The sequence below is a fragment of the Anoplopoma fimbria genome, chromosome 8, assembly GCF_027596085.1.
Source record: "Anoplopoma fimbria isolate UVic2021 breed Golden Eagle Sablefish chromosome 8, Afim_UVic_2022, whole genome shotgun sequence".
NCBI lineage: Eukaryota > Metazoa > Chordata > Actinopteri > Perciformes > Anoplopomatidae > Anoplopoma > Anoplopoma fimbria.
Window position 1 is genome coordinate 24,841,004 of NC_072456.1, and position 27,710 is coordinate 24,868,713.

The following is a 27,710-nucleotide window of genomic DNA, read 5'->3' on the forward strand; positions in this document are numbered from 1 at the left end:
CGTTATTAGTCCCAAATGGTAGACTCAATCCCAGAATTGGTCTTGCAATATTTCAGCAGATTTAACACAGTAAATTGCAGGTATTTATCATTAAAAAGTCTCTTTTGCCTCCTTGCTGTATGATCATTAACCTTGTTGACCTGTTGTTGCAAACTAATGATACAAAGCCAAACTTGGATCCAACACAGAGAACAATATTTCAAATTGAAGATGTCTATCTCTCTTTTTGGGTTTCAGGTCTGCCCCTCCATCAGTACCAGATAACCCGAACCTGAATCTCCTTCAACAATCAGTGGAGTTTTTTCCCAGAATCAGTCTTCCTGCCCTCCTGTTCCCTGAGCTTTCTGTTGCTGCTGTTGTTGAGTTTGTTCTGTTTCCTTGACACAGCTCTGTTAATCCTTGGTTAGCATTTCAAGGGTTTGCTGTAATTTATTTTGCAGCGTTTTTTCTCTCCTGTTTTGTGGCTTGTAGTGGAGATTGCTGAGCATACTGAGTGTGTGGCTTTAGGAACCTAAAACGCACACGCACACATGCTGAAAACATTATTAATGACTTAAAGTGGTGTAGTATAGTGCTTCGCTTTGTGGCAGGCCTGGTGGTCTGGGATCCTTATTGGGTTGTGTTTGATGTCTCCTCTTAATCCTCCCTAAGTCCTCATGCGTTATGATCGCACACACACACACATATACAGAGGCATACTTTATTATGTGAGCAGCCATTTGCCTTGTCGCCGTGATAAAGCTCTTGGCTCTCTACTAGGGTTTTTTTTTTTTTTTTTTTAAAGCCCAGACACCCTTAGCCATTACTCAGGTGATATGCCAGCTGCTGGTGATCAATGTGTCTCTAATAGAGAGAATGGGGGGGGGGAGCAAAAAGCAAAAGAAAGACAGCGATATTGATAGAGAGAGATAAAGATAAGCACAGAGAGTGATTGCACTTTTACCTGCTCATCCATCAACCCCGTTCTGGGAGAGCTAACCGGCTCTAACCCGCTCTGCAGTAATAGCCTTGTCTGCATGTTGTATTTACGAGGTGCCATCAAAACAATGGCATTCATCTAGGCGCTCGGATCATACGCTTTCATCAATTTTATCATTATGTATTCGCCTCTGTGTGTGTGTGTGCAGGTGTGCGTGGGTCTGCTGAAAGGTTCGATGACCCGTGCTTCGGCAGGAGTGAGGGAAAAGCTCAAAGGGTGGGTGTCGAGTGCAAAGGCGGTTAATGCTCCTTAAAGTTCAGCCAGATCCTGAGGTCAACACGCGTGTTTCTGTGTGTCTGTCTGACCTTCAATCTGTTCATCTGCCTCTATACTTGGTGCATAGAAAACACCCACAGGTTTCAGATTGTATGAAGATTAAAAGGTGATATGAGTGAGGGAAGAAACAAAGAGAAGAGGTGCATGGGAAAGAGGAGCTGAAGAAGCAAAAACTTCTGATAAGCGGGTTTGAGTGAGACGGGGGAGGTGTAAGAGTGTGTGTGTGTGTGTGTGTGTGTGTGTGTGTGTGTGTGTGTGTGTGTGTGTGTGTGTGTGTGTGTGTGTGTGTGTGTGTGTGTGTGTGTGAGATGTGGAAGATGTGGGGAGGGCGAGAGTGCCAGGCGATGTAGGAGGGAGAGAAAGAGCGGGCACGTCTGGAAAGCATCAAGCTGTAGCTCTGCAAATGTGCGAGTGCATTATGTGTGTGTGTGTGTGTGTGTGTGTGTGTGTGTGTGTGTGTGTGTGTGTGTGTGTGTGTGTGTGTGTGTGTGTGTGTGTGTGTGTTTTGCAGCTCTTCTGGTCTCTGGCTTGTTAACCCGCAGGTCATGGGCAGCTTCAATGCCTGGCACACAGCATGGGAATAATGACCTCTTCCATAGCAAACACATGCTCATGAATAAACACACATAACAGAAACATGCAAACTGAGTGTGTGTGTGTGTGTGTGTGTGTGTGTGTGTGTGTGTGTGTGTGTGTGTGTGTGTGTGTGTGTGTGTGTGTGTGTGTGTTTGTGACGTCCAATTTTTTTTTATGCTGCTCCCTCTCTACTTCAAAGGTCTGCAACACCTTTTAAAGATTAGTTTGACATTTTGGGGAAATATGCATATTTGTTATTGGTTATCTTTGGACAGAAAGAGGCTAGCTGTTTCCAGGTGACAATGCTGAAGTGTCTTTAAACCTGCATTCTCTCTACTGTCCATCAGGGGGCGACTCCTCTGGTTGTATAGAAGTCTATGAGAAAATGACTCTACTTCTCTCTTGATTTATTCCCTCAGTAAACATTGTAAACATGAGTTTATGGTCTCAATCTCTAGTTTCAAGTCTTCTTCAATACAGCATGATGTTCATTTAGTAAATGATGCTCCATTTAGAGTCAGATAGACCATAAAGCAGGGTATGCTTAACCTTACTTAAACCCTTTCAAAGTTCATGAAAGCCTAAAAATGTCTTATTCAGTGGTATAACTAAAAAATAATAATAATTGCAGCGGCTAAATTGCCAAACATGAAACTTCAAATGTCAATCCACAAACCAATGGGGGAGCTACTAGCATAGAGCTTGTTTTGCTGTTATGGATTCTCTCCTGATTTTCAAAACTGGAGCCGGGTGCATCCGAGGGGAAAAAATCTTCCCCTCTGAGATAAGACAAGTTTGGTGGGAGGCCACTCCTTTCAGAGCGGTGCTTGTGTCTTTAATCAGCAGTGAGATGTGTGTGTGTGTGTGTGTGTGTGTGTGTGTGTATGTGTGTGTGTGTGTGTGTGTGTGTGTGTGTGTGTGTGTGTGTGTGTGTGTGTGTGTTACAGAGAGAACACTAGAAAGAGACCAGCAGCTGGTGTGTTGTGTTTTGCCCTGTGAGACCTGGACCATGCTGGTGTTGTATTACATGCACTAGTGTTGCAGAGGCGAGGTGGGGTGAGTTGGCTCAATATCCAAGAAGTGAGGGCTGGCAGATGAACAAGAGGGGGGTATTGAAGGGAAGGGGAGGGAGGGAGGAGGGTACTGGGCAGTGAAGCCAGAGCCTGACACCCAAAGAGCTTCTCATGCTATGGCACGGGCTATTGTAGTCTGGAATTTGAGAAATGCATTTGATCGGTACGGTGCGTCTGTGTGGGTGTTACTTTGGACGACTCCTGGGGACAAAACAGCCACCAGAGAAGGGAAGGAGAGGAGGAGGAGAGGAGGTGAAGGGCAAGGGTTACCTGATGAATACTTTTACTTTCATCACACATGAGAGAAAGCCAACACTCAGCGTTTTTTGTAAAGAAGAACGTAGGCCCTTTCTGTCTAAGCTCTGCAATCCAGAAACAAAGAAAGAATATATAGAAGCACAACATAGCATGTTTTCTTTAACCTTTGTGGGGCAAAGTCAGCATCTGAGTTAAAGAGAAGAAGAAAAAAAAAAAGAATAACATTCCAGTTCACATTGTGTGGATGACAGGAGTGAAAAGGAGGAGGGCCCGGAGATATTTTATCTGGCTCTGCACACTCTCTCTGCCTCCCGTCTCACTCAAAGGGAATCCCATCTTTTCTCTTTGACCTCAGCATTCCTCGGAGTGAATGCAAGGTATTTGTGTGTGTGAGAAAGAGAGATCAGTGTTCACCTTCAAACTACTTGAAGTAATTAATACCACCCTCAGCCATGCAGGTTTGAGGGTTGAATAACTCAAAGAGGAAAACGTAGACCTCGGACCCGGCTTCAGTGTCTCCATCCAGGCCGATTTGTTGAGATGTGTTTACCGCGGCTGAAGAATCGGTTCGGTCTTTCCTCTGTGTCTGCAGCGCGGAGATGTGACGTGAAGCTTCGCGAGATTACGGGAGATATAAGATATTTTGTTATTGCCACGCAACTGTGTTGATGGCAATTGTGTCAGTAGAGCTTGGTAGCTCAAGTCCAGTGCAAACAGAGAGAGAGAGAGAAGAAAAACACCATAAACAACTCATACAAAAAGGAAACAAGTGAAAGTGAATGTACATGATATGAGCAATTCACTTCTGCAGCGTGCCAAGTACACCAACAGGCAAAAAAAAAGTAGTTCAGTCCAGTGCTTGCAGAGCAATTCAGGTCAGTATTTGGGTTTCATATAGAGATGATTCTAGGTTCTAAGATAAGTATTCTCAGAAATACATGCTTGCCATTATTATATCTCTGTTATAATGGTATAGTTCAAATAACTTCAGTAACTACTTTTCAGTGGTGAAACAAGTATGGGGTTCTTCAATGTGTATGATTTAGCGACATCTGGTGGTGAGGTTGGAGATTGCAACCAAATGAAACTTCTCCCCTTGTGACAAGAATGTAGGAGAACTAAGAGGACCCACTCTGTATGCAGATATAAACAGCTTATGCTAACCCAATGAAAACATAATAATTATTTGAGTGTACACTAGAGAAAAAATGCTTAATACAATTTTATTCCATTTCTGCTAATAAGAGTCCCTAAATGCTGCACACAGGCACTTTAAAATGACCAATATAACAATGTAAAAGTAAAAAAAAAAAAGATCATAATAAATTCAAAGTATCAAAAGTAAAAGTACTCAGAAAAATGTCCCCTGTTGCTGATGCATTATATTGGACATTGTAAAATGATTTATTATGATCAACGCATCAATGTGTGATTATCCTTTCTTCTTAGATGGAGCTAGTTTTACCTACTTTATATACAGTTGGGAAGTTTAGTCCAGTGATTCTCAACCTAGGGGTCCGGTCCCTCCAAAGAGTCACCAGATAAATCTGAGGGGTCGTGCGGTGAATTAATTAGGAGAAGAAAAAAAGTTCTGCTTCACAAATTTGTGGTAATATTTCATATATACTTTTCTCTAATCTTTGCTTTTTGTGAAATAATAAAGGATTTATATCTCTTAATTTAAAATAACCCATGTGAGAATTTTAGAGAGGAAAAGTAGATGCAGTATCATGATCTGTAAAGTAACCAGGGACTACAGTTGGAGCGGACTTAATGTACAAGATTTCCCCTGAGTTGTTCTTGAATCAATGTTCTTAATAGTTTATTTCCACCATCCTCTTCGAGTGTGCAGCAGTTAAATTTCATCAGCATTTAAAAAGCCTTCGATATGAAGCATAGAACAATCAATTTAAAAGACTAATCCATTTTGCATTAGGACATTTAGACAGCCAGGGCATTAGCCTGAAATGCTGAGTTGGCAAAACGATAAAAAAAAAGAAAAGAAAAGTGTAAACACAGAGTAAAAGGACCAGAACGTTTTGTAAAACCTCACGGAGCGCTTTGAGAAACATTGCTGGAAGCAGATAAGCTTGATGTGGTCGATCCTCTTTTCATAATGAATGGAAATGTAAATAAACTAGTAATTTCACTACATGTGGAACCACTCCCCATGTCTGCAACTGTTTAGGACAGATTGGTGCTTTCACCCTAATTGCTTTCAGGGTGAGACGTAAGTGGATCATTCATTGTGCATGTACCGCCACCTATTGGTAGAAGATGGTACTGCAGCGAAAGCAGCAAGGTGATATTTCTAGTTTAGGTTGTAGAAGGACACCTAGTGGTACAGTAGGCTGTTAAGAGTGAACAGACTCAGAGGACATGTGTGAAAAGTGGGTTTATTGACGTAAACAAGGCAGAGTTGACTTAAACTACAAATATTCCTGGTTTGTTGCATCACTCTAGTCACCAAACCAGATAAATGCATCCAACGCTTTTGGTCAGTTCTCTACATGAGAATTAGCATTTCAAAGATTTCTATTTTTCAAAAAGAGCTGTAAACTACAGATGAATGTAGTTTCTCTTCAGGGCTGGGTGAAGCGCAAGTACTTCTTCCCAGAAGGCACCTCTTGGGTGGTCACACCGTTGGGGAAGAGAGCAGCGGCTTCAGCCTCAGAGAGGGAAGGGATGACCATGACCTTCTGACCGGGCTGAAACAGACAGGAAAGCGTGGTCAGGACCAGGAATCTTGTTTTGATCACAGTCATAGAGGAAGCGTTGCTTTGATGATGATTATGCAGCAGCCTCATATGACTCCTGTGTCATGTGGTTTTTGGTACTTTTCCTCAGTTTCCACAAAAATAAAGTCACATGGACACTTCAATAGTTTGTTTCGAAGTCATTCACTGACAGTATTTAAATGATATCTAGTTGCTGTTGCTCTTATGGAGATGGAATGCACTTGTTTTAACTTTACACAAAAGTTTCTAAATTAATTAAATGTAAAAATGTAGATTTTTTTTCTGTAATTGGATCATCATTGATGTCGTATTGATGGGTAACTTCAATGTTTTTCAACCTGAACTATATTTTCCAATGATTTTGTGTCTAAGTTACTAATGAGGACAAGAATTTTTTCCATTTTTCCAGAATTGAAGGAGACTGCTGAATTGTAATCTGGTGCAGCAACTCCTCACCGTCAATATACGTCCACTAAAAGTGCTGTTTTTTGTCACCGACAGGCTCAGATTGTTATTTCAAGTGTCTGTAAGACTGTTTTAAAACTGTTCTGACAGGAGGAACGGAAAGGCCGGAGTCCCTGCCGAAACTTAAAGACATAAAACACATTTTTGGGAAATACGCTCATTTGCTTTCGTGCCAAGAGTAATACGAGAGGAATGTAACCCCTCTCATATCTGTACGCTAAAAATAAAGCTGGAACAAGAAGAAAGTTAAGGAATTGTTCACATCTCCAGGTGAAAAAACAGGGTTTAACAGCTTACCTTCCAGTCGACAGGTGTGGCCACCTTCTTCTGCGCAGTGAGCTGCAGAGAGTCGATGACTCGGAGCAGCTCGTCAAAGTTCCTCCCTGTGGTCGCCGGGTAGAGGATGGACAGCTTCAGCTTCTTGTCTGGGCCAATCACAAAGACCTGGAGTGGGGTAAGATGTCACAGGGTCAACAAAGCAACCAGAATATGCTTCTTTTATTTAAATATGGTGACAAAGTCACAAACAAAAACAATTTGTAATACTGGGAAACAAAGAGGAATTTAGATTTCTGTGTACTACATGAGGATTTCATTTACATTCAGCTAACCAAAGCTCCAAAAGACAGCTTTTTTAGACGCAAACACTTTATAAGTTTGCTCTGATTTGACTGACTCCCAGCCAAAGGATGTAATGCTCAGCTGCAACAAAATTTGACTATAAGGACCAAAACATTCTGCATAAAAAAACCTTTCCTGCCCTATTTTTTTTTTGGGCGGTAAAATACGAATTTCACCGCTATTTGGAATCTGTTCATTTTGGATCATGATGTGGTCTTGGCATTTCTTTTTGTATTGAGACAATAAAAAGCATGTCCAGCACTGAGGACAGGTCTCTTACGCAGCGGGCGGTGAGGGGCATCCCATCCTTGTCTCTCTCATCGGGGTCCAGCATGCCGAGCTGGACGGACAGCACTCTCTTGTCGTCAGCGATGATGGGGAACGGCAGAGAAGTTTCTGCAGAACTGTTGTATGCCATCACATCCTACAGAGGGAGGAGACCTTTGTTAACGCACGTACATCTTCATCCCAAGTTAATCATTCTCTGCGTTATGACAGACGTCTCCATCACTACAGCACAGGTTTGATGAGTGACCAGTGACCTTTAATCTTTAACTCCAATAAGAGCTCTGAAACTATGATTGTAGCGTGAACACTGTTATGTCACAGATGTTAATAAAACTATAATCTGCAAGGTCAAAGGAGAAGACGTTTCTTTCAAAAAGCAGTTTTCAGGTTTTTTTAGCAGGGAAGCAGGGTCATGTTACTGTTGTTAAATAAAAAAACACACGGTTCCCTCTACAACCAATCACTGGCTTTGCTGTAATGTAAGAAATTGAATTATACATGTAATTAATTTAAAGAAATAAAGTTTAAATTAATTAAATAAAACATTTAATTCAATTGAATCTAAATAAAAAATAACTACACCAAGTTATATAAAATGTGATTAAAATACATTATATAATCATTTAAATCTAAAGTTATAATATTAAATAAGTTACAAAAACAATAAATTAAACATACAAATTAAAATATAATTAAACATTGCATTAGAATTAATTTTATTCAAATACATTTAATTGAATGTTATTTTTAAAAAATCTTTAATAAAAAAAATGTCATTGGTTTCATTAAAAAGTTAATTAAATTATCAAAACATTTACATAAAAAAAAAATAGATTGATTGGTGATTACATAATGTACATGTTGTTAAACAAATAATTCATCAGCACAGCAAACTGCAGTTTTCCTTTGCAGTGTAGTGAATAGTTGTGAAAACGGTCATCTCCATGTTACTGGATTGTTTCGATTTGATTTGTTGCTTTAATTTAAAAAGTTCATGAACTCCAGCACATGGCCTCCAGACTAACGTTTAGAGCTAAAGTGCTTTGTGAATTACTTCCTACTTCCTTAAGTTGCCCATGTTTATCTTTGGCGTTTCTTTTAACTCTGACATACAGAGTCTGTCAGCTACTTATCCCTAGGATGTTTAGTGAATACTTGCTGAACATTTAGAGAAAAAGACACTAAATGAGTTTGATTTTGGTCAAAATTTGACTTTGAATTCAGATAACAGGACAGCAAGCAGGGACTTAAGACACTCCTGTTTCTAGCTAACTAAAAAACCCACTTCTAAGCTTTAAAGCATCATAAAATCATAAAATAGTTTTTTCTGTCTGTAAATATAATATTTCAGTTATTGTTGATTTTCTACTGTTTTTTATTGCTTATTTATAATACTTTTTTTTATTTTCATTTTTATCTTGTCTTCTTCTACTATGTCTCTTGTGTGCACTTTACTCTATGCTGCTGTAAGCCTGCAAATGTCCCCGCTGCGGGACTAATAAAGGATTATCTTATCTTATCTTATCAATCTTATGCAATGAAAGTACGTGTTGTATATATATATACAGTGGATATAAAAAGTCTACACACCCCTGTTAAAATGCCAGGTTTTTTGTGATGTAAAAAAACGAGACAAAGATATCATGTCCAAACTTTTTCCACCTTTAATGTGACCTATAACGTGAACAATTCAATTAAAAAACAAACTGAAATCTTTTAGGGGGAAAAATAAAAAATAAAAAACTTACAATAACCTGGTTGCATAAATATGAACACCCTTCAACTAATACTTTGTTGAAGCACCTTTTGATTTTATTACAGCACTCAGTCTTTTTGGGTAGGAGTCTATTAGCATGGCACATCTTGACGTGGCAATATTTGCCCACTCTTCTTTGCAAAAGAGCTCCAAATCTGTCAGATTGCGAGGGCATCTCCTGTTCACAGCCCTCTGCAGATCACCCCACAGATGTTCAGTTGGATTCAGGTCTGGGCTCTGGCTGGGCCATTCCAAAACTTTAATCTTCTTCTGGTGAAGCCATGCTTTTGTTGATTTGGATGTATGCTTTGGGTCGTTGTCGTGCTGAAAGGTGAAATTCCTCTTCATCTTCAGCTTTCTAACGGAAGCCTGAAGGTTTTGTGCCAAAATTGACTGGTATTTGGAACTGTTCATAATTCCCTCCACCCTGACTAAGGCCCCGGTTCCAGCTGAAGAAAAGCAGCCCCGAAGCATGATGCTGCCACCACCATGCTTCACTGTGGGTGTGGTGTTCTTTGGGTGATGTGCAGTGTTGTTTTTGCGCCAAACATACCTTTTGGAATTATGGCCAAAAAGTTCAACCTTGGTTTCATCAGACCATAGCACATATTCCCACATGCTTTTGGGAGACTTCATGTAAGTTTTGGCAAAATTTAGCCGGGCTTGGATGTTTTTCTTGGTAAGAAAAGGCTTCCGTCTTGCCACCCTACCCCATAGCCCAAACATATGAAGAATACGGGAGATTGTTGTCACATGTAGTACACAGCCAGTACTTGCCAGAAATTCCTGCAGCTCCTTTAATGTTGCTGTAGGCCTCTTGGAAGCCTCCCTGACCAGTTTTCTTCTCGTCTTTTCATCAATTTTGGAGGGACGTCCAGTTCTTGGTAATGTCACTGTTGTGCCATATTTTCTCCACTTGATGATGACTGTCTTCACTGTGTTCCATGGTATATCTAATGCCTTGGAAATTATTTTGTACCCTTCTCCTGACTGATACCTTTCAACAATGAGGTACCTCTGATGCTACCATGGCTTTTGCTGTAAGATGCAACTAAGAAAATGTCAGGAAAATCCTACTAGAACAGCTGAACTTTATTTGGGATTAATCAGAGTCACTTTAAATGATGGCAGGTGTGTACTGACTACTATTTAACATGAGTTTGAATGTGATTGGTTAATTCTGAACACATCCACATCCCCAGTTATAAGAGGGTGTGCACACTTATGCAACCACATTATTTTACTTTTTTATTTTTTATTTTTTCCCCTAAAAGATTTCAGTTTGTTTTTCAATTGAATTGTTCACGTTATAGGTCACGTTAATGGTGGAAAAAGTTCTGACATGATTTAACTTGGTCTCATTTATTTACATCACAAAAACATGGCATTTTAACAGGGGTGTGTAGACTTTTTATATCCACTGTATATCATAATTAAAAAAAGGTAGAGGAACGTGTGAGTGCATCCCTAACCTTGCTCCAGTTGTGGTGATCCTCCACACTGTCTATGGACAAGGCGATCATCTTCACGCCGCGTTTCTTGAACTCATCGCTGACCTTGGCGGCACAGGCGAGCTCGGTGGTGCAGACGGGGGTGAAGTCCTTTGGGTGGGAGAACAGGATACCCCATCTACAGAGGAAAACACACATACAAGCAGTAAGGCCTGGGCTCGATTCAGCATTTTCTGGATCAGAAAGCTCAAAGTCAAAAAAACTGTATTTGGAAGAAAAAGAAAATAGGGTCACTGTCATCCAAAACTCAGAACTTGCATAAAGCTCAAAGTTCAAGTAACCGAACTGAATGAAGTAGACTGAAGGTCAACCAGAGTTTAAAATGTATGCAATGCACATTACATAACATACACATCTGCTCCGTCTAATGCGTATTCTGTATTTGTGTCTGTTGTAGTTTTGCATGCAAGTCTTCATGTTTCCCATCAGGAACACATGGAGTTGAGACAACAGAAAAAAAAGAAATGGCTATAAAAAAAGACAGAGAGAGAACATTGAGTCCCAGTCGAGGGAATTCCAGCCACAGATTGAAGCAACAGGTGTCTGTGAATCTGGCCGACCAGAGCTCACAATCCAGCTGTGTGCTCACTCAAAATGTGCAATGAAGAGGCTGAAGGGTCAGACGGTTGGGAAGTTTTCCTGCAAAAACACTTTTTTCTTTTTAAAAGGATAATTCCCCTGTTAATCACATGAGTTTTACTGCCTCACATGATGCATGTAGATTTCCTTTTTCAATGTTTTGGAACATGCTTTCACACGAGGGTGGAGGAAACTGTAAAAGCTTTGTTCCTCACAGGCAAAGTGATCACCTGACTAGATGCCTTGATTAGATAGGGACTCTCCAAAACTGTCAAAGTGGGAAAAGAAACAAAAACCTGAGATACATTGAGAGGAAGAGTGAAACTGTTAAGTTTGTATTTTAAAACAATCTTCATTATTATTATTATTATTATTATTATTATTATTATTATTATTATTAAACATCAGGCAGTTAGTCTAACTGGGTGTGTATAGATCCCACAGATTATATCTGTTTGGGAATTAGGGCGAGTTAAACAGTTGCTACACCGTACCCGCCTCCTCCACCACGTGCACAACCTCAGGATAAGGAAATAAATCCTGAAACATACAGTACCAGTCAAAAGTTTGGACACACCTTCTCATTCAATGGTTTTTCTTTATTTTTATTTTTCTCTACATTGTAGATTAATATTGAAGACATCCAAACTATGAAGGAACACATATGGAATTATGTGGTAAACAAACAAATGCTCAACAAACCAGAATATGTTTTATATTTTACATTCTTCAAAGTAGTTGAATGAGAAGGTGTGTCCAAACTTTTGACTGGTACTGTATAAAATAGAAGATTGCACGTCAAACAATTTTTTTTGATTATTCTTAGAAAGAGTTTGTTAACCCTCTAGTTTAGAACAAGTACGTGTGAAAAGTATTACAATTCCAGCAAGTTGTTGGGAGTGTAATACAGTCTGCATACATCCAATGCATGTGTGTGTGTGTGTGTGTGTGTGTGTGTGTGTGTGTGTGTGTGTGTGTGTGTGAGATTGTAATGCATGCAACAGTATCCTTTTACCAAAAGAAAGGGCTAAAAGGGCTGGATGTCAAAGGGGACAGGGGCACCGAGGCACAGTTCCAAGTTCACATACAGCACCAACAATGCAGGCCTTGTCCTAATAGTGCTCACACCTCACTAATGAGCTGGGCCGGAGAGAATGACTGGAAAAATGCACATTAGTTTTAGTCTGCAGCTAGGGAGGCTATTTCTCTGATCCATGCAAGTGTATTACATAACATGCATGGTGTTTAATCATTATAGAGCCCGACACTGCCATCAGACTGTATAACAACAGCAGAGACCACAGTCTGTCAACATGCTGTACATTTTTATATTTATTCTTATTTTTATTCTATTTTTATTTTATTGTATAATATGTGTATTTATTATCTGTTTCTATGTAGTTGAGCTGCTGCAACACCCGAATTTCCCCCATGGGGATCAATAAAGGAATATAATAATAATAATAATAATAATAATAATAATAATAATAATAATAATAATAATAATAATACACAGTCATGCTTGTGTAACCCTCTCTGTGTCAGCCAGCAGATGTTGCATCACGGTCAAGTGATCTATGCAACAAAAGAAAAATCACATGTCTTAGTTTATGGAATCAGAATAAAAGTACTGAGATTGGAGTTTAAGCTTCTCAGTCTGACAATATGCACACAACTGGATCAATCAATTGTTGCACTGTTAATAAACATAATCCATAATAAACTCAGAGTTAACACATTTTCTTCTTATGCATTGTTTTGCTGCCTTGTCTGTCGAAGCACTTTGTTTTTAAAAAGGTGCTTTATAAATAAAGTTATTATTATTATTTATTATTATTATTATTATAGGGGATGCCTGCACACTCACGAACTGCCCAGGAAATCGTGGAACTTGATGCGGCCGATGGTGGTGTCGGCCTCGAAGTTTGGGAACTCGTCTCCCAGAAGAAGTCCAGGCATGTTGGGTCTGTTCTCCGCAGCTCAGACACGAGAAAACACGGTCTGTGTGTCTGTCTGCAGCGTGACCAGCGCAGCGTGAGAGAACCCGGAAGTGGGCGGGGTTTGTTTGCGTGACGTAGAGCTCATCGACCAATCAGATACGAGGGTTTGTTGTATAACTTTATTGAAACAACAATACATTTACAAACACTTTAAAAGCTGAAAGGTAATAATAGAAAATGAATTATAAACAGTATGTTAGTGTTATTAGGATGTGTGAAGGGAAATGTTGTAGCTTGGAAATATTCTAAAGAAGCAGGTCCCATTGAAAAACACAATTACCCAGGTAGCTTTGCGATTCAAGATGGCGATTTTGGACCTGGAAGTGGGCGGGGATTTATTCATCGACCAATCAGATACGAGGGTTTGTTTTATAACTTTATTGAAACAACAATACAATTATAAGCACTTTAAAAGCTGAAAAATAACAGAAAATATAAAACGTTTATAAATTATAAAAAGAAAATAAATTATAAACAGTATATTAGTGTTATTAGGATGTGTGAAGGGAAATGTTACAGCAAGAAAACCGGTCCCATTGAAAAACACAATTACCCAGGAAGCTTTGCGATTCAAGATGGCGATTCTGCTCAGCGTTTCATGAATGGACCCGGAAGTGGGCGGGGCTTTAAAAGCTGGAAAAACAGCAGAAAATGAATGATAAAAGTTTATAAATTACAAAAATAAAATAAATTATAAAAAGAAAATAAATTATAAAAAGAAAATAAATAATTAAAATAATTACTGTTATTATGATGTATGAAGGGAAATGTTACAGCAAAAAATGGACCCGGAAGTGGGCAGGGCTTTAAAAACAGAAAATAAAAAAAAGAAAATAAATTATAAAACAGAAAATAAATTATAAAAAGAAAATAAAATAAAAAGAAAATAAAAAAAAAAAATAATTATTGTTATTAGGATTTATAAAAATACAGCAAAAAAAATAAAATGAAAAAAAAGAAAAAAATTAAATAAATAAACTAAAATAAAAATAAACTAAATTATAAAATTAAAATAAATTTATGTATGAAGGGAAATGTTACAGCAAAAAAAAAATGGCTTTAAAAAGAAAAAAATTATAAAAAGAAAATAAATTATGAAAATAAATAATAAAAACAATTACTGTTATTAGGATTTATGGGCTTACAGCAAAAAAAAAGCTGAAAAACAACAGAAAATAAATTACAAAAAGTTTATAATTATAAAAAAAATAAACTAAATTATAAAAATAAACTAAATTATAAAAAGAAACTAAATTATAAAAAGAAAATAAATAATAAGAAAATAAATAATAAAAAGAAAATAAAAAAAAAATAAATAAACACAATTACCCAGGAAGCTTTGCGATTCAAGATGGCGATTCAGCTCAATGTGTCAGGACGTGATGTGAATTAAAAGCAGCGACGACCCGCACAGCACTGCAGATAACAGACGATCACCACTGCGGGTCATCCACCGGGACGTCCCCTCTCACGATGCCGTCTCCTAAAGCTAAGACCCCGGGTCGCGGGAGCCCCGTGCTCGGCGGCAGCAATGGCCGCTACGAGTTCATGTCGCTGACGAAGCCGCTGTGCCGCTCCTCTCCGCCGCCGCCGCCGCTCCTCCTCCTCCAGCGGCAGGGCTCCGACCCCACCACCGCCCGGCTGCGGGTGTCGGAGAGCCCCACTCGGCGTCGTGGCTCCGGCTCGTCCTCCTCCACGGGCTCGGCCCCCCAGCCGCCGCCGGAGGAGGACGACGGGATCCGGCTCAACCCGTCCTTCGTCCGGGTGGCGCTCAGCTCGCTCCTCGCCATCGACCTGTGGATGTCCAAGCGGCTCGGGGTGTGTGCGTGCGAGGACTCGTCGTGGGGCAGCGTGCGGCCGCTGATGAAGCTGATCGAGGTGTCCGGGCACGGGATCCCCTGGCTGGCCGGCAGCGCATACTGCCTGTACAAGAGCGACAGCGCGGCGGGGCAGGAGGTGATGCTGAACCTGCTGCTGGGTAACTGATGATGATGATTGTGTTAGGGGCCGCTGGGCCGGGCGGAGGGGTCACACGCATCCTCCAGCTCCTCACCCTCACACCTCCCACCTCCTCCTCCCATGCACACCTCCAGGCCTCCTCCACCTCCTCCTCCCATGCACACCTCCATGCACACCTCCATCCACCTCCTCCTCCACCTCCTTCCATGCACACCTCCATCCACTCCTCCTCCCCCCCATGCACACCACACCTCCATCCACACCTCCTCCTCCTCCCATGCACACCTCCTCCCCATGCACACCCATGCACACCTCCTCCTCCTCCCTTCCATCCACACCTCCTCCCCTCCCATGCACACCCTCCTCCCCTTCCATGCACACCTCCTCCCTCCCTCCATCCACCTCCTCCCCTTCCATGCACACCTCCTCCCCTTCCATGCACACCTCCTCCCCTTCCATGCACATCCTCCTCCCTTTCCTCCTCCACCTCCTCCCATGCACACCTCCTCCTCCTCCCATGCACACCTCCTCCCCTTCCATGCACACCTCCTCCCCTTCCATGCACACCTCCATGCACACCTCCTCCTCTTCCTTCCACACCTCCTCCCCTTCCTCCCATCCCATGCACACCTCCTCCCCTCCCATGCACACCTCCTCCCCTTCCATGCACACCTCCTCCTCCTCCTCCCCTTCCATGCACACCTCTATCCACACCTCCTCCTCTTCCATCCACACCTCCTCCTCTTCCATCCACACCTCCTCCTCCCCTTCCATCCCACACCTCCTCCCCTCCCATCCACACCTCCTGCACACCTCCTCCTCCCTTCCCATCCTCCTCCTCCCCTCCCATGCACACCTCCTCCCCTCCCATGCACACCTCCTCCCCTTCCATCCACACCTCCTCCCATGCACCCTCCCATGCACACCTCCTCCTCCTCCCCTTCCATGCACACCTCCTCCCCTTCCATCCACACCTGCACACCCCTTCCATGCACACCTCCCCTCCATCCATGCACCACACCCCATGCACACCTTCCTCCCCTCCCATGTACACCTCCTCCCCTCCCATCCACACCTCCTCCTCTTCCTCCTCCAGGTGATTCCTCCTCCCATGACTATTTATGTTAATATTTTGACCCATTTTCCTCCCCTTCCATGAACACAACTGTTGTTCATTCTGGCCTTAAGCACGTCTGACTGGTACTGTGTGAAACCACCAGGAGGAGCAGAGTCAGGGTGTCTAGTCACAGCTTCACCTACTTACAAGGTGTCCAAGTCTGAAGAGGTCAAAACTCCAGGGAAAGGTCACGAGTCTAATACCTACAATCAGGGAAAGAAACAGTGTTGTACTTTATTCTACAAGTGTCTCTGGAGTCTTGACCCCTTAAGACCACTGGAGGGAAATATGTTTAAAGTTTCTAGAAAAGCAAAGTGTCGACCAGTGTGTGGAAATACCAACGTTTTTACACTCTATTCGATACCAATACTTTTTGTTACAATTTGAATGATACTGATCAGATGTGATTTTTCAATATAATGGTCATTTAGAAAAACAATAATACTAAAATCATTATACTTAAAGGCAAATCACATGACACTTACTAGCCACTAATAACTTATTTAATGCTAAAGAAAATATGAGTAAGCTAAAAATGTTTGCGTAAAAGTGTAAAAAAACCGTAATAATAATCCCCCTTATGACTTTAGGTGGTCACAAATCTTCCAGTATTTTTTATTTATTTCTACATCTCCTCTCTGTCATTCCATCACTTGTTCGTTGTGGACACGTGCGGCTGTGTGCTTGTTTCCACGGTCATGTGACGTGAGCCAGACAAATATAGCAGGACTGTTTTGTGCAAAAGCTTTTTACAAAAGTGGTGAAAATGTTTGGAAGTGATTCAGCCACCCGTGTTTGTATTTAGATATTTTTATCATTGCTATATTTTTAAAGGAATCGATACCAAATGAGTAACTTGTGAGTATCGAAGTATCAAAATCATCATGTCTTTTTCGCTGTCTTGTCACATAAGGATGTTCTCCCTCTGAGTTAAGCTGAAGCGGCGTTTAATCAGAGACATGGCTTGTTTTTGGATTGTAGGTTGATTTATAGAGGTAATGCAGCTTTTAGTTGGATTGCATTGGTTAACAGCCAGTAAAAATCTATAGGGAATTAAATGCATGCTGAATGCCAAAAAACCCACAAAGTGCATCCACTCTGTACATCAAGATCTGTCTCTTGTTAAAGTGAGAGGATTTGTGTGTCCCTTCTTATTTACAGAGGTCGTTTTACCCAGTAACACAAACCCACAATAATCACCTGATGTGAACTTTTGACTCGTGTTATTCCTGTTCGCTGTTGGAGACTTGGCGTCTGTTGTTCTCTCTGGCTTTAAGCCACCTGTGATTACAGTTTCCTCTCCTCATCTCTAGTTATAACTTGTCTCCTATATAATATTCCATATTTATGTCTGTCAGCTTACACAACCAGCTTGGCCTCAGTTTTGCCTGATGTGAACTTTTGATTTGTTTGTCTTCTCTTTGACCGGGTTCATGAATGTTTTTCTATTGGTGTCGGGTTGTTAAAGTGACAGACAGCAGGTAGAGGCACGTCTGTCTTTATATATGATATGCATGAAGCTGTGAAGAACACTTTCTCTTTGGTTTGTCAGAGATGTGTTTACCGTTGGAATGCTTTGCAGTATGAGCTAGAACTAGAACCGTGTGTCTGTAAATCAATTCAAAGCTCTGCAGTAAGGATTGCCATCTTCAACCATCTTAAAAAAATTGGCAGCCAATTCCCGGGCCCTTGGTTGCCACTTTTAACATGTAAAACATAGGGAGAGTAAACAGCCAAATGTGCAACTTAAAACATGACGTGTAATTGCGTAGTATCTTAATGACTAATAATGGCAACCATATTCTCAGTTTCGGCAACCAAAAGCTGATGTGTTGGCAACCAGTTTTAGTAGTTATCTTTGAGCCCAGCAATAAGTTGTTGACAACAATTCTGATGGTTGATCCAATTTTAAGTCATTTAACAAAAAGGTGAAACAGTCAGTCAGTGCGTCAGCTTCTCAAATGTGTGGATTTGATACTTTTTCTCTATTTTATTCATTCTTAATTAAATATATGAGTGTTTAATTGTTGTTTGGATAAAACAATCAGTCTGAAGATGCAACCTCGGGCCCGAGCAAATGTGATGTCAGAAATGGAATTTTTAACAAAGCAGCTTGTTGCTTTATGTTCTCAAATCTCCTCATTATATTGATGATAAACCTCAGTTCCTCTTCTTTATGGCTGCTTATTAGTTGGATGCAGCAAAAATGCAGCATTTTCCGTATGCATCACGAAACGGATCGTTCCAGCCTTGATTTTTACTGGCTGAGTCATATTTGAACCTGTTGTAAAATACTGTTTTCAATAATGTATGAAATGTCCCGTTGCGTATTCATTTTTGATGAAATCCTTTCATCTGACTCCTGGCAGCAGTTGGCTCGATGCCACCTGGATATTTCATTAATGTTTCAGCACTGCAGCCCTGGAGAACATAAAGCAACTGCTAATAAAACATCTCTTTTTATTAAAGACTCGGCCAAAGTGAACGACTGCCTTTTCATAAACAAGCTGTTGATATAAATTGCTCTTTTTCTTCACCACAAATGACGTTTTATAGCTCGTTTCTGGTTTGTGTATTTCATCCCAGTGAAAGACGCTAAGCTAAAAGGTGACATCATATTGCGTACGACGCCGTCTATGTTTCTGTTGTTGAGACGTAAAAGACAACAGCTGTTATTTAGAGGTGTGAATCTTGACTGGCCTCACGATTTGATTGGTCCACAATTCTCAATACACATCAATGTATTGCATTTTCAGGTTTCCATACTACTGCACATGAATCATGCAGTCGGATAAATCTGAACTCTTTTTTTAAAGAGTGTTCAAAAATAAGACTACAACTATATTTAATATAAAAAGCTGCATCTTTTCAATACCAGTATCTCTGTGAGCCACCTCAGTACATAAACATTACAAAAACATACATACACACATAGACAAATAATGGTTGTTCTGTGCATAACAAGTGTGCTGTAATCTACAAAAATATGAATGCCAATGGTATTTTATACTGCATGAATTAGCCTAGCGGTTACCAGTCTTTTCCTAATTAATAGCTCTTTTCTGTTAATTGTTTTAAGTCACTGCCTCCTCTGAAAAAAAACAACAGCATGGTTGAATTTCTCCCTGCACGCACCTTCTTTTCTAAGCTCCGCCCTCGGTGAAACACAGATCAGAGGAGAGAAACATGTGCGACAGACAGTAATTGACAGCACAACACAGTAAAGACTCACTGAGCTGAAATGTAACCAAACTTATGATTATGTTCTGTCACTGCGTCGATGCAGCATCCATCACATCCCCATCCCCATGCATTTTAGGACGGAAACATTTCCAGACCTCCACTGTTATTCCCTCTCTTTATGTCTCTTGATATTTAAATCAGCTGTCATACATTTGTCTTTAAATGGCCTTTGTGTTAATCTGACTACATCTCCCCCTTCCCCCCCTCCAGGCCTGCTGTTGGACCTGATCCTGGTCGGCATCGTTAAGGCCGTGGTGCGTCGGCGTCGGCCAGCACACAACCGCATGGACATGTTCGCCACCTTCTCCGTGGACCGCTTCTCCTTCCCTTCAGGCCACGCCACCCGCGCCGCCATGTGCGGGCGCTTCCTGCTGGCTCACCTGGTGCTGGCCGCCCCGCTGAGGGTCCTGGTCCTGCTGTGGGCCGGTCTGGTGGGGCTGAGCCGGGTGATGCTGGGCAGGCACAACGTGACTGACGTGATGTTCGGGTTCTGGATGGGCTACTTCCAGTACAACCTGGTGGAGATGTTGTGGCTCTCGGCTCAAACCCTGCAAGGGCTGATGGGACAGTCGGCTTAATGTTAAGGATCGAAGGAGGACGAGACGCAGCCGTTTGAATCTTGATTGTTAGCGCACCTGCACATCTTTTGTCTTTTAGACGAATATATCAGAGAAATTGTCTTCTTACTAGAGAAGAGAGCTCCATCAAACACAGCTTCGTTCTGCTGTTATCTGACACTCACAGGCACATTGAGTTGGATTGGTCGGTTGCGGTTTGTAAATTGAATTCAAAATTGGCTCAACGAGGGTTACAGTGCTTGGATTCACTCTAGTTTTTCCAACGAGCTTTGCCTGCTTGGTGTTTTAACCTCACTATATTTGCCGAGTACTCCATTTCCATATCTTCTTCTCTTGGATGCGTGTTCACGATGTGACACGCAGTCGCTTGGAGGCAAACTTCTAGTGGGTCATAAGTGGTGATTGTAAGGGATTATATTTGTACGAGTTTACACATTCATTGTGCTTTAACTTCAAAAGCCTTTCAGCCGTCATGACTAGCCTGTCAGCTATAAATATTACAGCACTTTGATTCAGAATAGAACCAGGAGAGACGGGTTCATCCTGATTCCTTCCTGAGGCTACTTCACTCCCTCTACTGGCCCGATTCACAGGAAATGTTTCTAAGGCAGTGCTTATTTCAAAAGCCGTATGGATCTGTTTTAAGCATGATTTATGCCTCAAAATCTTCCCTTGGTGGGGTGAGTTTTTCTTCTAACCATCCACATCCAACATGTTCTAACTACGCAGAAGCTGATGCGCGGAGAACTTTGAGGAGTTTTAAGAATGTCATATTTTCCGTGAGGAGAAAGCTGCACAGCGTTTTAAAGATCCAACTGTTTCCTCCTCACGGTTCTACGTCAGCCAAGGCTTTAGATATACCCTATACTTTCACACAACAGAGAAGAGATTTAATTATTAACATGAATCTCTGTCTTTGGAAAAAAGAACGTCCATAGCCCATTTTTTTTCATCAACCAAACTGTATTCATTTAATGCAGAAGCAAGCAGCTGTAAGAAGTCAACAAAATATGAAATACTGTGATGTGAGAGTAAAGCCAAATCAGTGGGAACGTATCCGATGCTGTTCTACCAACAAACCCGATGAAATTCCTTGTTTAGGGTCAAAGTGTCCCCCGAGGGCCGAGCCCACCTGTCCTCACCTGCCCTCTTTCTTCAGGACACTTTCTTAGAGCTGATCCTGATGCATGATTTACCCCCAAAGCAGTTTACAGTTCATGCTCCCGTTTACCTCCAGACCTATACGCTCCATATTCAGTCACAGAGACTAAATGTACATTACATGGTTGGGTCTCTACGTTGAGGGGAAGACAGGCAAGTGAGAAAAATAAATGTTGTGATCCATTTTTTAAGTATGATCTAAATAGTTTTCTGTTTATGACTTAAGAACAGGAAAAAATAATGTTATTTGCCAGGATAATGTTTTTTAAGTTCTTTAAAAAAAACATTTATCTGAAAAAAAAATAAGTTTTTCAGTGTTTGTTGTTGTAATGCTCATTTCGGCCACAAGAGGAAGTGAACCACTATCCCATGTTGGAAATAGGACTAAAAGCGTTTTAAACTGCAGATTAGCACCATTTAAAAATACATTTATGAGCAAAAGGAATTTTCTAACAAACAATGAATGTCCCTTGTGTTTAGAGTGCATGGAGAAATCCAAACTCGCCTGGAATAAACATGAATTTGTTTAATCCAGTTTAGAACACAGGGTAGTGGTGCACTTTAGCCCCATGTGGCCAACATTTGTATTACAACAAATGAACCTACCAAAACTTTTTCTTCTCTGTTTCACAGATGGAAAAAAATGTAAGTAACTGCCCATTACCCTTGCAAAACCTTTTCTTCACCTGCTTTTCAGTCGTAAAACACAGCACAGAAAACAGACTTAGAAAGTGGATCACCAGAATTATTTTTTACTTGCCTCTCAGGGCTTCCGTACTTTTCAGTCACATTACAAAACTAAGCCTTTAATGACACTACATTTGCTGTCAATCTAAATTATTTCAAAATAGGTTTGAAATATTTTTTGGCAGCTTTATATCATAGATGTATAGTTAAGGTCATGACCCCTCCTATTCAGTTCCAATCCAAGCAGATTTGGAAGTACTGAGACGTTCTACCTTTTTAAAGGTTTTTTTAATTTACATCAACAGTTATGAATCCATTGATTAACTCTTATTGGCTCTTACAGTCAGATGAAGATATATGGATAAGGGGCACTTTAAAATAATACCATATGGATCCATGTGGGTTGTTTTCTATCACCTGAGAGCTTGTTTAAATTCTACACTGTGAAAACACAACTGAAGACACCGTCTTTGCACGTACTGTAATAGTTCTAGTCTCTCAGACTACGATAGACTACGTTTATTCATTTAGTTCTACATTTTTGAACGAAGTTTTACCAGAAAGCGTCACTTAGCACGTCATTACCCATCGGCGCCAGACACACCGTCATATCTGACTTTAGTGAAAATCTTTGTGAATGTAAAGAACATTCTCACCATATAGTTTACGTGATATCACATGGCTCTGTGGGTTGATTTTTTTTTTTTTTTTTTTCCCCTGACTTTAAATCTTTAAATGTTTCAAAATTGTCCACAAATTCTCAGTTAAAGATTCAGAAAGGCAATAAATCTGTAAAGGAAATAACAGCCAAGTTTTGCAGAACTTGACCCACAGTTAATATTTGATGATGAAGTGAGCCTTTGACTGAACTGGTCAAGATGTTCCAACGCTGATGAGGGACCGTTGCGTAAGCTCTTTGTCGGCACAGCATGTAGAATGTGTGTGGTAAACTGATATGTGCCCTTAAAAGTGAAGAGTTAATCTGACTCTTTTGGGCAGATACGTCATTTATCCCATTATATTTTTGTTTATTTGCAACGAAACATGAAAATTAGCTCACATACACGTCATAAATCCTGTCTTAATTGTCAGATGTCATAAATTGCTCTGTTGGTTGGTGTTGACACAACCTCTCTGTCCGCACATTATTTAATATTTTGCACAACAGCTGGTTCGGTTTGCTCGCTGTGAACTCGCATCTTGGCACTGCCAGAAACCAGAACAAGTGCACCCTAGTTTATGTTTGTTGGTGGTTATAATTTGTCTATTGAGTAAGACTACGATGAGACATGTGGACCTATGCTTTCTCTGTAAATGTATGAGCTATTGTTGAACCGTTTTTCTTAAGAATGAACGTCATTTAACAGCCTCTTGCCCCATTCCAGACTCATTGGCGCTACATACTGCGCTCTCTCTCTCTCTCTGCAATAAATCAATAAATGACTCATGATCTTCCCAGTGCGGGTCATAAGAGGACAGGCCATTGAGGTGGTGGTAGCTTCCATTTTATTTAATACATTTTTTTTTATTAGCCTTCTGTCAAAATCTTAATATGCTGGACAGTGAACTTTGTGACCAAATTATAATTTTTGTTATGATTGATTTTTGTTGTTGTTTTACATGTTGACATTCATATAGTTGCAGAAGAAAGTTTGCAGAAGTTTGGCATCATTTTAAGAATTATCAAAAAAAAAGAAAGAGATTCAGCACATTCCACGAGTCACCTGTTTACTTCACCTCGTTTGTTAATTCATCGATCAAAGATTGTCAGCAAAAGTCACATCTGTTCTTGCACATTCTCAAACATGAAGCCAGCTGCAATATATATATATATTTCACTGCAATCAGTTTTGCCTGCGATATGCTATAAATGCTATTGTGTGTTTCCTTTCTAGACCTTATTCTTAATATATATGTAAATATGCCTGTATGGTCATGTGATTACACTGTGATAATTAATGTTCAGTAGATTTGAATGTGCTGCTCAATATTCCCTGAGGGGGTTTTGTTTTTGAATGATTTGATTGTAATGATTTTTCATTAAATTGGGGAACGAATCTGAAAAGCGTCTCGTGTTCATGGATCAGCGTACAGCTAGTTACTCATCAGCTCTTTTCAAAGTCAATCCGCTTTATTTTAATCCTAAAACACAAATTGAACTTTAGTCAAAATCAATCCCACTGGAGGTGAATAAAATGTAACCTGGTAGTTGCCTTTTTAGGGCAGAAAAAGAAAAGACTACGTATTTTGTAACCGCCTCTTTAAATGTATTTGCTGAGGTGATGCTCATCATTTGACTTTCACAAGAATCCAACACCCAAGGATCAAGGTAAGAAGAGCTGCTACACGTGTCGTTCTACTATATTTTACTGCAGAATTCTGGTCATTTTTTTTATTAAGTTGGTAATATTTAGTGAGATGTTTTATGTGGCCTATTTATTTGCATATTATTATAATAATTAAACTGCAAAATGACTGTGAATCAAACAAAAAAAATTATGTTTCCGAGGTGCAAAATATGCATATTTGTTTTCTCTGCATATTTTCCACTGATACAATCACAACACTGAATCTTTGCACACATTGCACAGCTTTGGCTTTGAAAATGACATCTCAAATAGTTGGTTTAAAGTTTCATTGCTCTGAAATAAGTGAGATCTGCTCCTCCTTCTACCTCTTTGAACTAAGAATGGTTTACAACAGAACCAGAGTTTAGGTATCGATAAATCTGTGCATAAAAGTTCAATAATTTTGCTTTATTCTATAATCCAATGCAAATTGGAGTGGGAGCTAGTGCAAAGACCTTATGATATCTGATCTACACCTTTTCTTCAACTGGAGCATTTTAAATGTGCTGGAAATGCGACAGCTTTATTCCTGCAAGCACGCAAACACAATGAAAGCCGTAGTCTATACAGCATCAGCATGTTTTTTACATTTAAGTCTTGGCAAACGGTTTTAAAAATAGATCCAACACACAAAGATGCATTCAGGTTGCAGGTTTCAGAGCAGGACAATACATGCTCTATCCAGTTATATAAAATAACCAGTGGAGTGCACATCACTGTTTTAAAATTCAATTTTAAATGTATCATTTTAATTTTATCATGTGCAGAAATAAATTCATTAATCACAGGTTGAATGGCACAATTAGAAACAGATGAAACATTTGAAGGGGGCGTGGCTTGAAGTGCATCTTGCAGGCCACAGATTGATACTATGGCTATGAACCGCTGCTTTCACATCACAACTATAAATTTGACCCATTTTTGTACTTTTAACCTGTTAAAGCCACTTGTTAAATGTCTGATGTATCCACAGCTACATTGTGTCGAAGTTGACGCCGCTGCAGGTGGATTTTGTTTCCTACATGGATGAAATAGCAGGAGAGGTTGGCGTGCGGCCCAGTCTCCTCTGGCTCTTCTTCACGGACTACCCGCTGTTTAAGAGGGTCCTGTGGGGACCAGTCACAGCATACCAGTACCGCCTGATGGGTCCTGGGAAATGGGAGGGAGCCCGCGGAGCAATCTTCACCCAGTTTGACCGCATGCTTCAGCCCTTAAAGACAAGAAAGGTCTGAAATGTTTCTACATTCTATTAGCCTTATATGAAATGAAATAACTGGATAATGAACCAGTCCCTGAGTCACAACCCTGAGTCAAACCTCAACATAACCTTTTCCCTCCCGTCTCTTCCAGCTGGAACCAGAAGAGGCGTCAGTCGCCGGCCGTCTGATTAAGCTGAGTCTGACCGTCATGGCTGGAGGAGCTGCCGTCTACTACATCCATCTGCGCCATCCGACCGCCATCCCCACCCTGCTGTCCAACCTCCGTCCACAAAAAGTCTGAACATGCTGCGTTTGAGCTGAAGATTTGAAACACCGTGTGTTTATAAGTTGCATATTAATATCACTTATATTTGGTTTGCGTGTTTCAAACACGCAAACCAAATATAAGTGATATTAATATGCAACTTATTTTTACATTATTAAAGTGTGTTTTAGAGGACATGGTTTACATTGTGTGTCAGCACAGGTAAACACAAATAATATCCCTTCTTTGCAGTCATTGTTAACTATTGAAAAATCAACATTGACTTCAAGCATAAGATAGGATCCTCATATCTCGCACCTGCACACCCTTAAAGTACCTTTACCTGCACTACATTGGAACTTAAAGAGACAGTTCACCCCAGATTCAAAAACACATACTTTTCCTCCTGTAGTGCTATGTATAAATCTAGATTGTTTTGGTTTGAGTTGTCTAGTTTTGGAGATATCTACCATAAAAGACATCTGCCTTCCAATGAATGTAATGGTGCCATTTATTTATATATATATGTAGCTGTAAGTCACAGTAAAGTTTAAAAGACTGCTTTTCCTGTTTGAATAAACCATTGAACATCTCACCTGACTGTCATTGTTTGTCCAGGCCCATTGAAATATAATAATATATGTCTAGGCATATATTAATAAAAAAAATAGGCCTTAATCAAGATGAAAATGCTTTAAAATACTAGACTTACAATGTTCGAGACCTGTTTTAACCCATAAGAACCCACGGTGACACAGATGTCACCAACACTTTAAATATCCTGGAACCGGTTTAAACCAGTTAAACTGTTTTGAACCGGTTAGAAACGTGAGGTGGTTGGTGGTGACCCGTGTGCTTCGACATGGAACTATGCTTCCTTCGGACAGTCACCCTACCGGTTCAAACCGGTTCCAGGATATTTAAAGTGTTGGTGACACAGATGTCACCAACACTTTAAATATCCTGGAACCGGTTCTCCCCGCTCAGCGACACGCCCGCTGAGAAACCAGCTCTGGTGATCGGCAGCTCCATTCTGAGAAACGTGAAGTTAGCGAAGACAGGGGCCATAGTTAACTGCATCCCCGGGGCCAGAGCGGGCGACATAGAATCCCATTTGAAACTGCTGGCTAAGGCTAAACGTAAATACAGTACGATTGTTATTCACGTCGGCGGTAATGACACCCGATTACGTCGCTCGGAGGTCACTAAATTGAACGTGGAATCGGTGTGTTCGTACGCAAAGACAATGTCGGACTCCGTAGTATTCTCTGGCCCTCTCCCTAATCTGGTCAATGATGACATGCATAGCCGCATGTCATCATTCCGCCGCTGGCTGTCGAGGTGGTGTCCTGCAAACAATGTGGGCTTCGTAGACAATTGGCATACTTTCTGGGGAAAACCTGGTCTGATTAGGAGAGACGGCATTCATCCTACTTTGGATGGAGCGGATCTCATCTCTAGAAATCTGACCCAGTCCATTAGTGGACCTAATCCATGAGTTCAGACCAGGAAGCAGAAGCAGAGTCGCAGTCTTTCACACTTCTCTGCGCTTCCTTTGGAGCAGTTACCCACCCAGTTACCCACCCAAAACCCTATAGAGACTGTGTCTGCCCCACGGCCACTTCAATTATTTAAAGTGAACAGAAGAGGAGTTATACAAAATAACTTAATAAAAGTTAAGGCAACCAATGCAACAGTGCATCAAAACAGGACAATTAAATGTGGACTCTTAAATATTAGATCTCTGTCATCTAAGGGTGTACTTGTAAATGATTTAATATCAGATAATCATATTGATTTATTTTGTCTTACTGAAACCTGGCTGTGTCAGAGTACGTTAGCCGGAGTTCTTGTGCTTTCTCGCCTCGCAGGTTCCCAGGAATCGGGGTTATATTTGGACTGTCATCGTGCCACCTACTGAGGCCCTGCTGACACCCACTACTACTACCACTATCATTATTAGTCAATTACCATTATTATTGCCTGTACTATTACGCTTATTGACTTGCTTGTACCCTGGAGTCTTTGTGCTT

General features: G+C 40.7%; 3 protein-coding genes across 3 annotated transcripts; 2 read left to right on the top strand and 1 right to left on the bottom strand.

Moving 5' to 3' along the window:
• Positions 1–5,535: 5,535 nt before the first annotated feature.
• Positions 5,536–13,163, bottom strand: prdx6 (peroxiredoxin 6). Its single transcript, XM_054602486.1, has 5 exons — positions 12,988–13,163; positions 10,503–10,659; positions 7,267–7,410; positions 6,663–6,809; positions 5,536–5,870 (listed from the first exon to the last, which is right to left on the bottom strand). The coding sequence occupies exons 1-5, from the start codon at positions 13,077–13,079 to the stop codon at positions 5,745–5,747; spliced, it is 666 nt and encodes a 221-aa protein (XP_054458461.1). The 5' UTR covers positions 13,080–13,163; the 3' UTR covers positions 5,536–5,744.
• Positions 13,164–14,593: 1,430 nt separating this feature from the next.
• Positions 14,594–23,932, top strand: plpp6 (phospholipid phosphatase 6). The gene is made up of 2 exons (XM_054602170.1): positions 14,594–15,098; positions 19,650–23,932. Exons 1-2 carry the CDS (start codon positions 14,594–14,596, stop codon positions 20,015–20,017), a joined length of 873 nt encoding a protein of 290 aa, XP_054458145.1. The 3' UTR covers positions 20,018–23,932.
• Positions 23,933–24,174: 242 nt separating this feature from the next.
• Positions 24,175–25,740, top strand: LOC129094136 (flavin-containing monooxygenase 3-like). Its single transcript, XM_054602172.1, has 3 exons — positions 24,175–24,194; positions 25,187–25,439; positions 25,564–25,740. The coding sequence occupies exons 2-3, from the start codon at positions 25,236–25,238 to the stop codon at positions 25,711–25,713; spliced, it is 354 nt and encodes a 117-aa protein (XP_054458147.1). The 5' UTR covers positions 24,175–24,194; positions 25,187–25,235; the 3' UTR covers positions 25,714–25,740.
• The last annotated feature ends 1,970 nt before the right edge of the window (positions 25,741–27,710 follow it).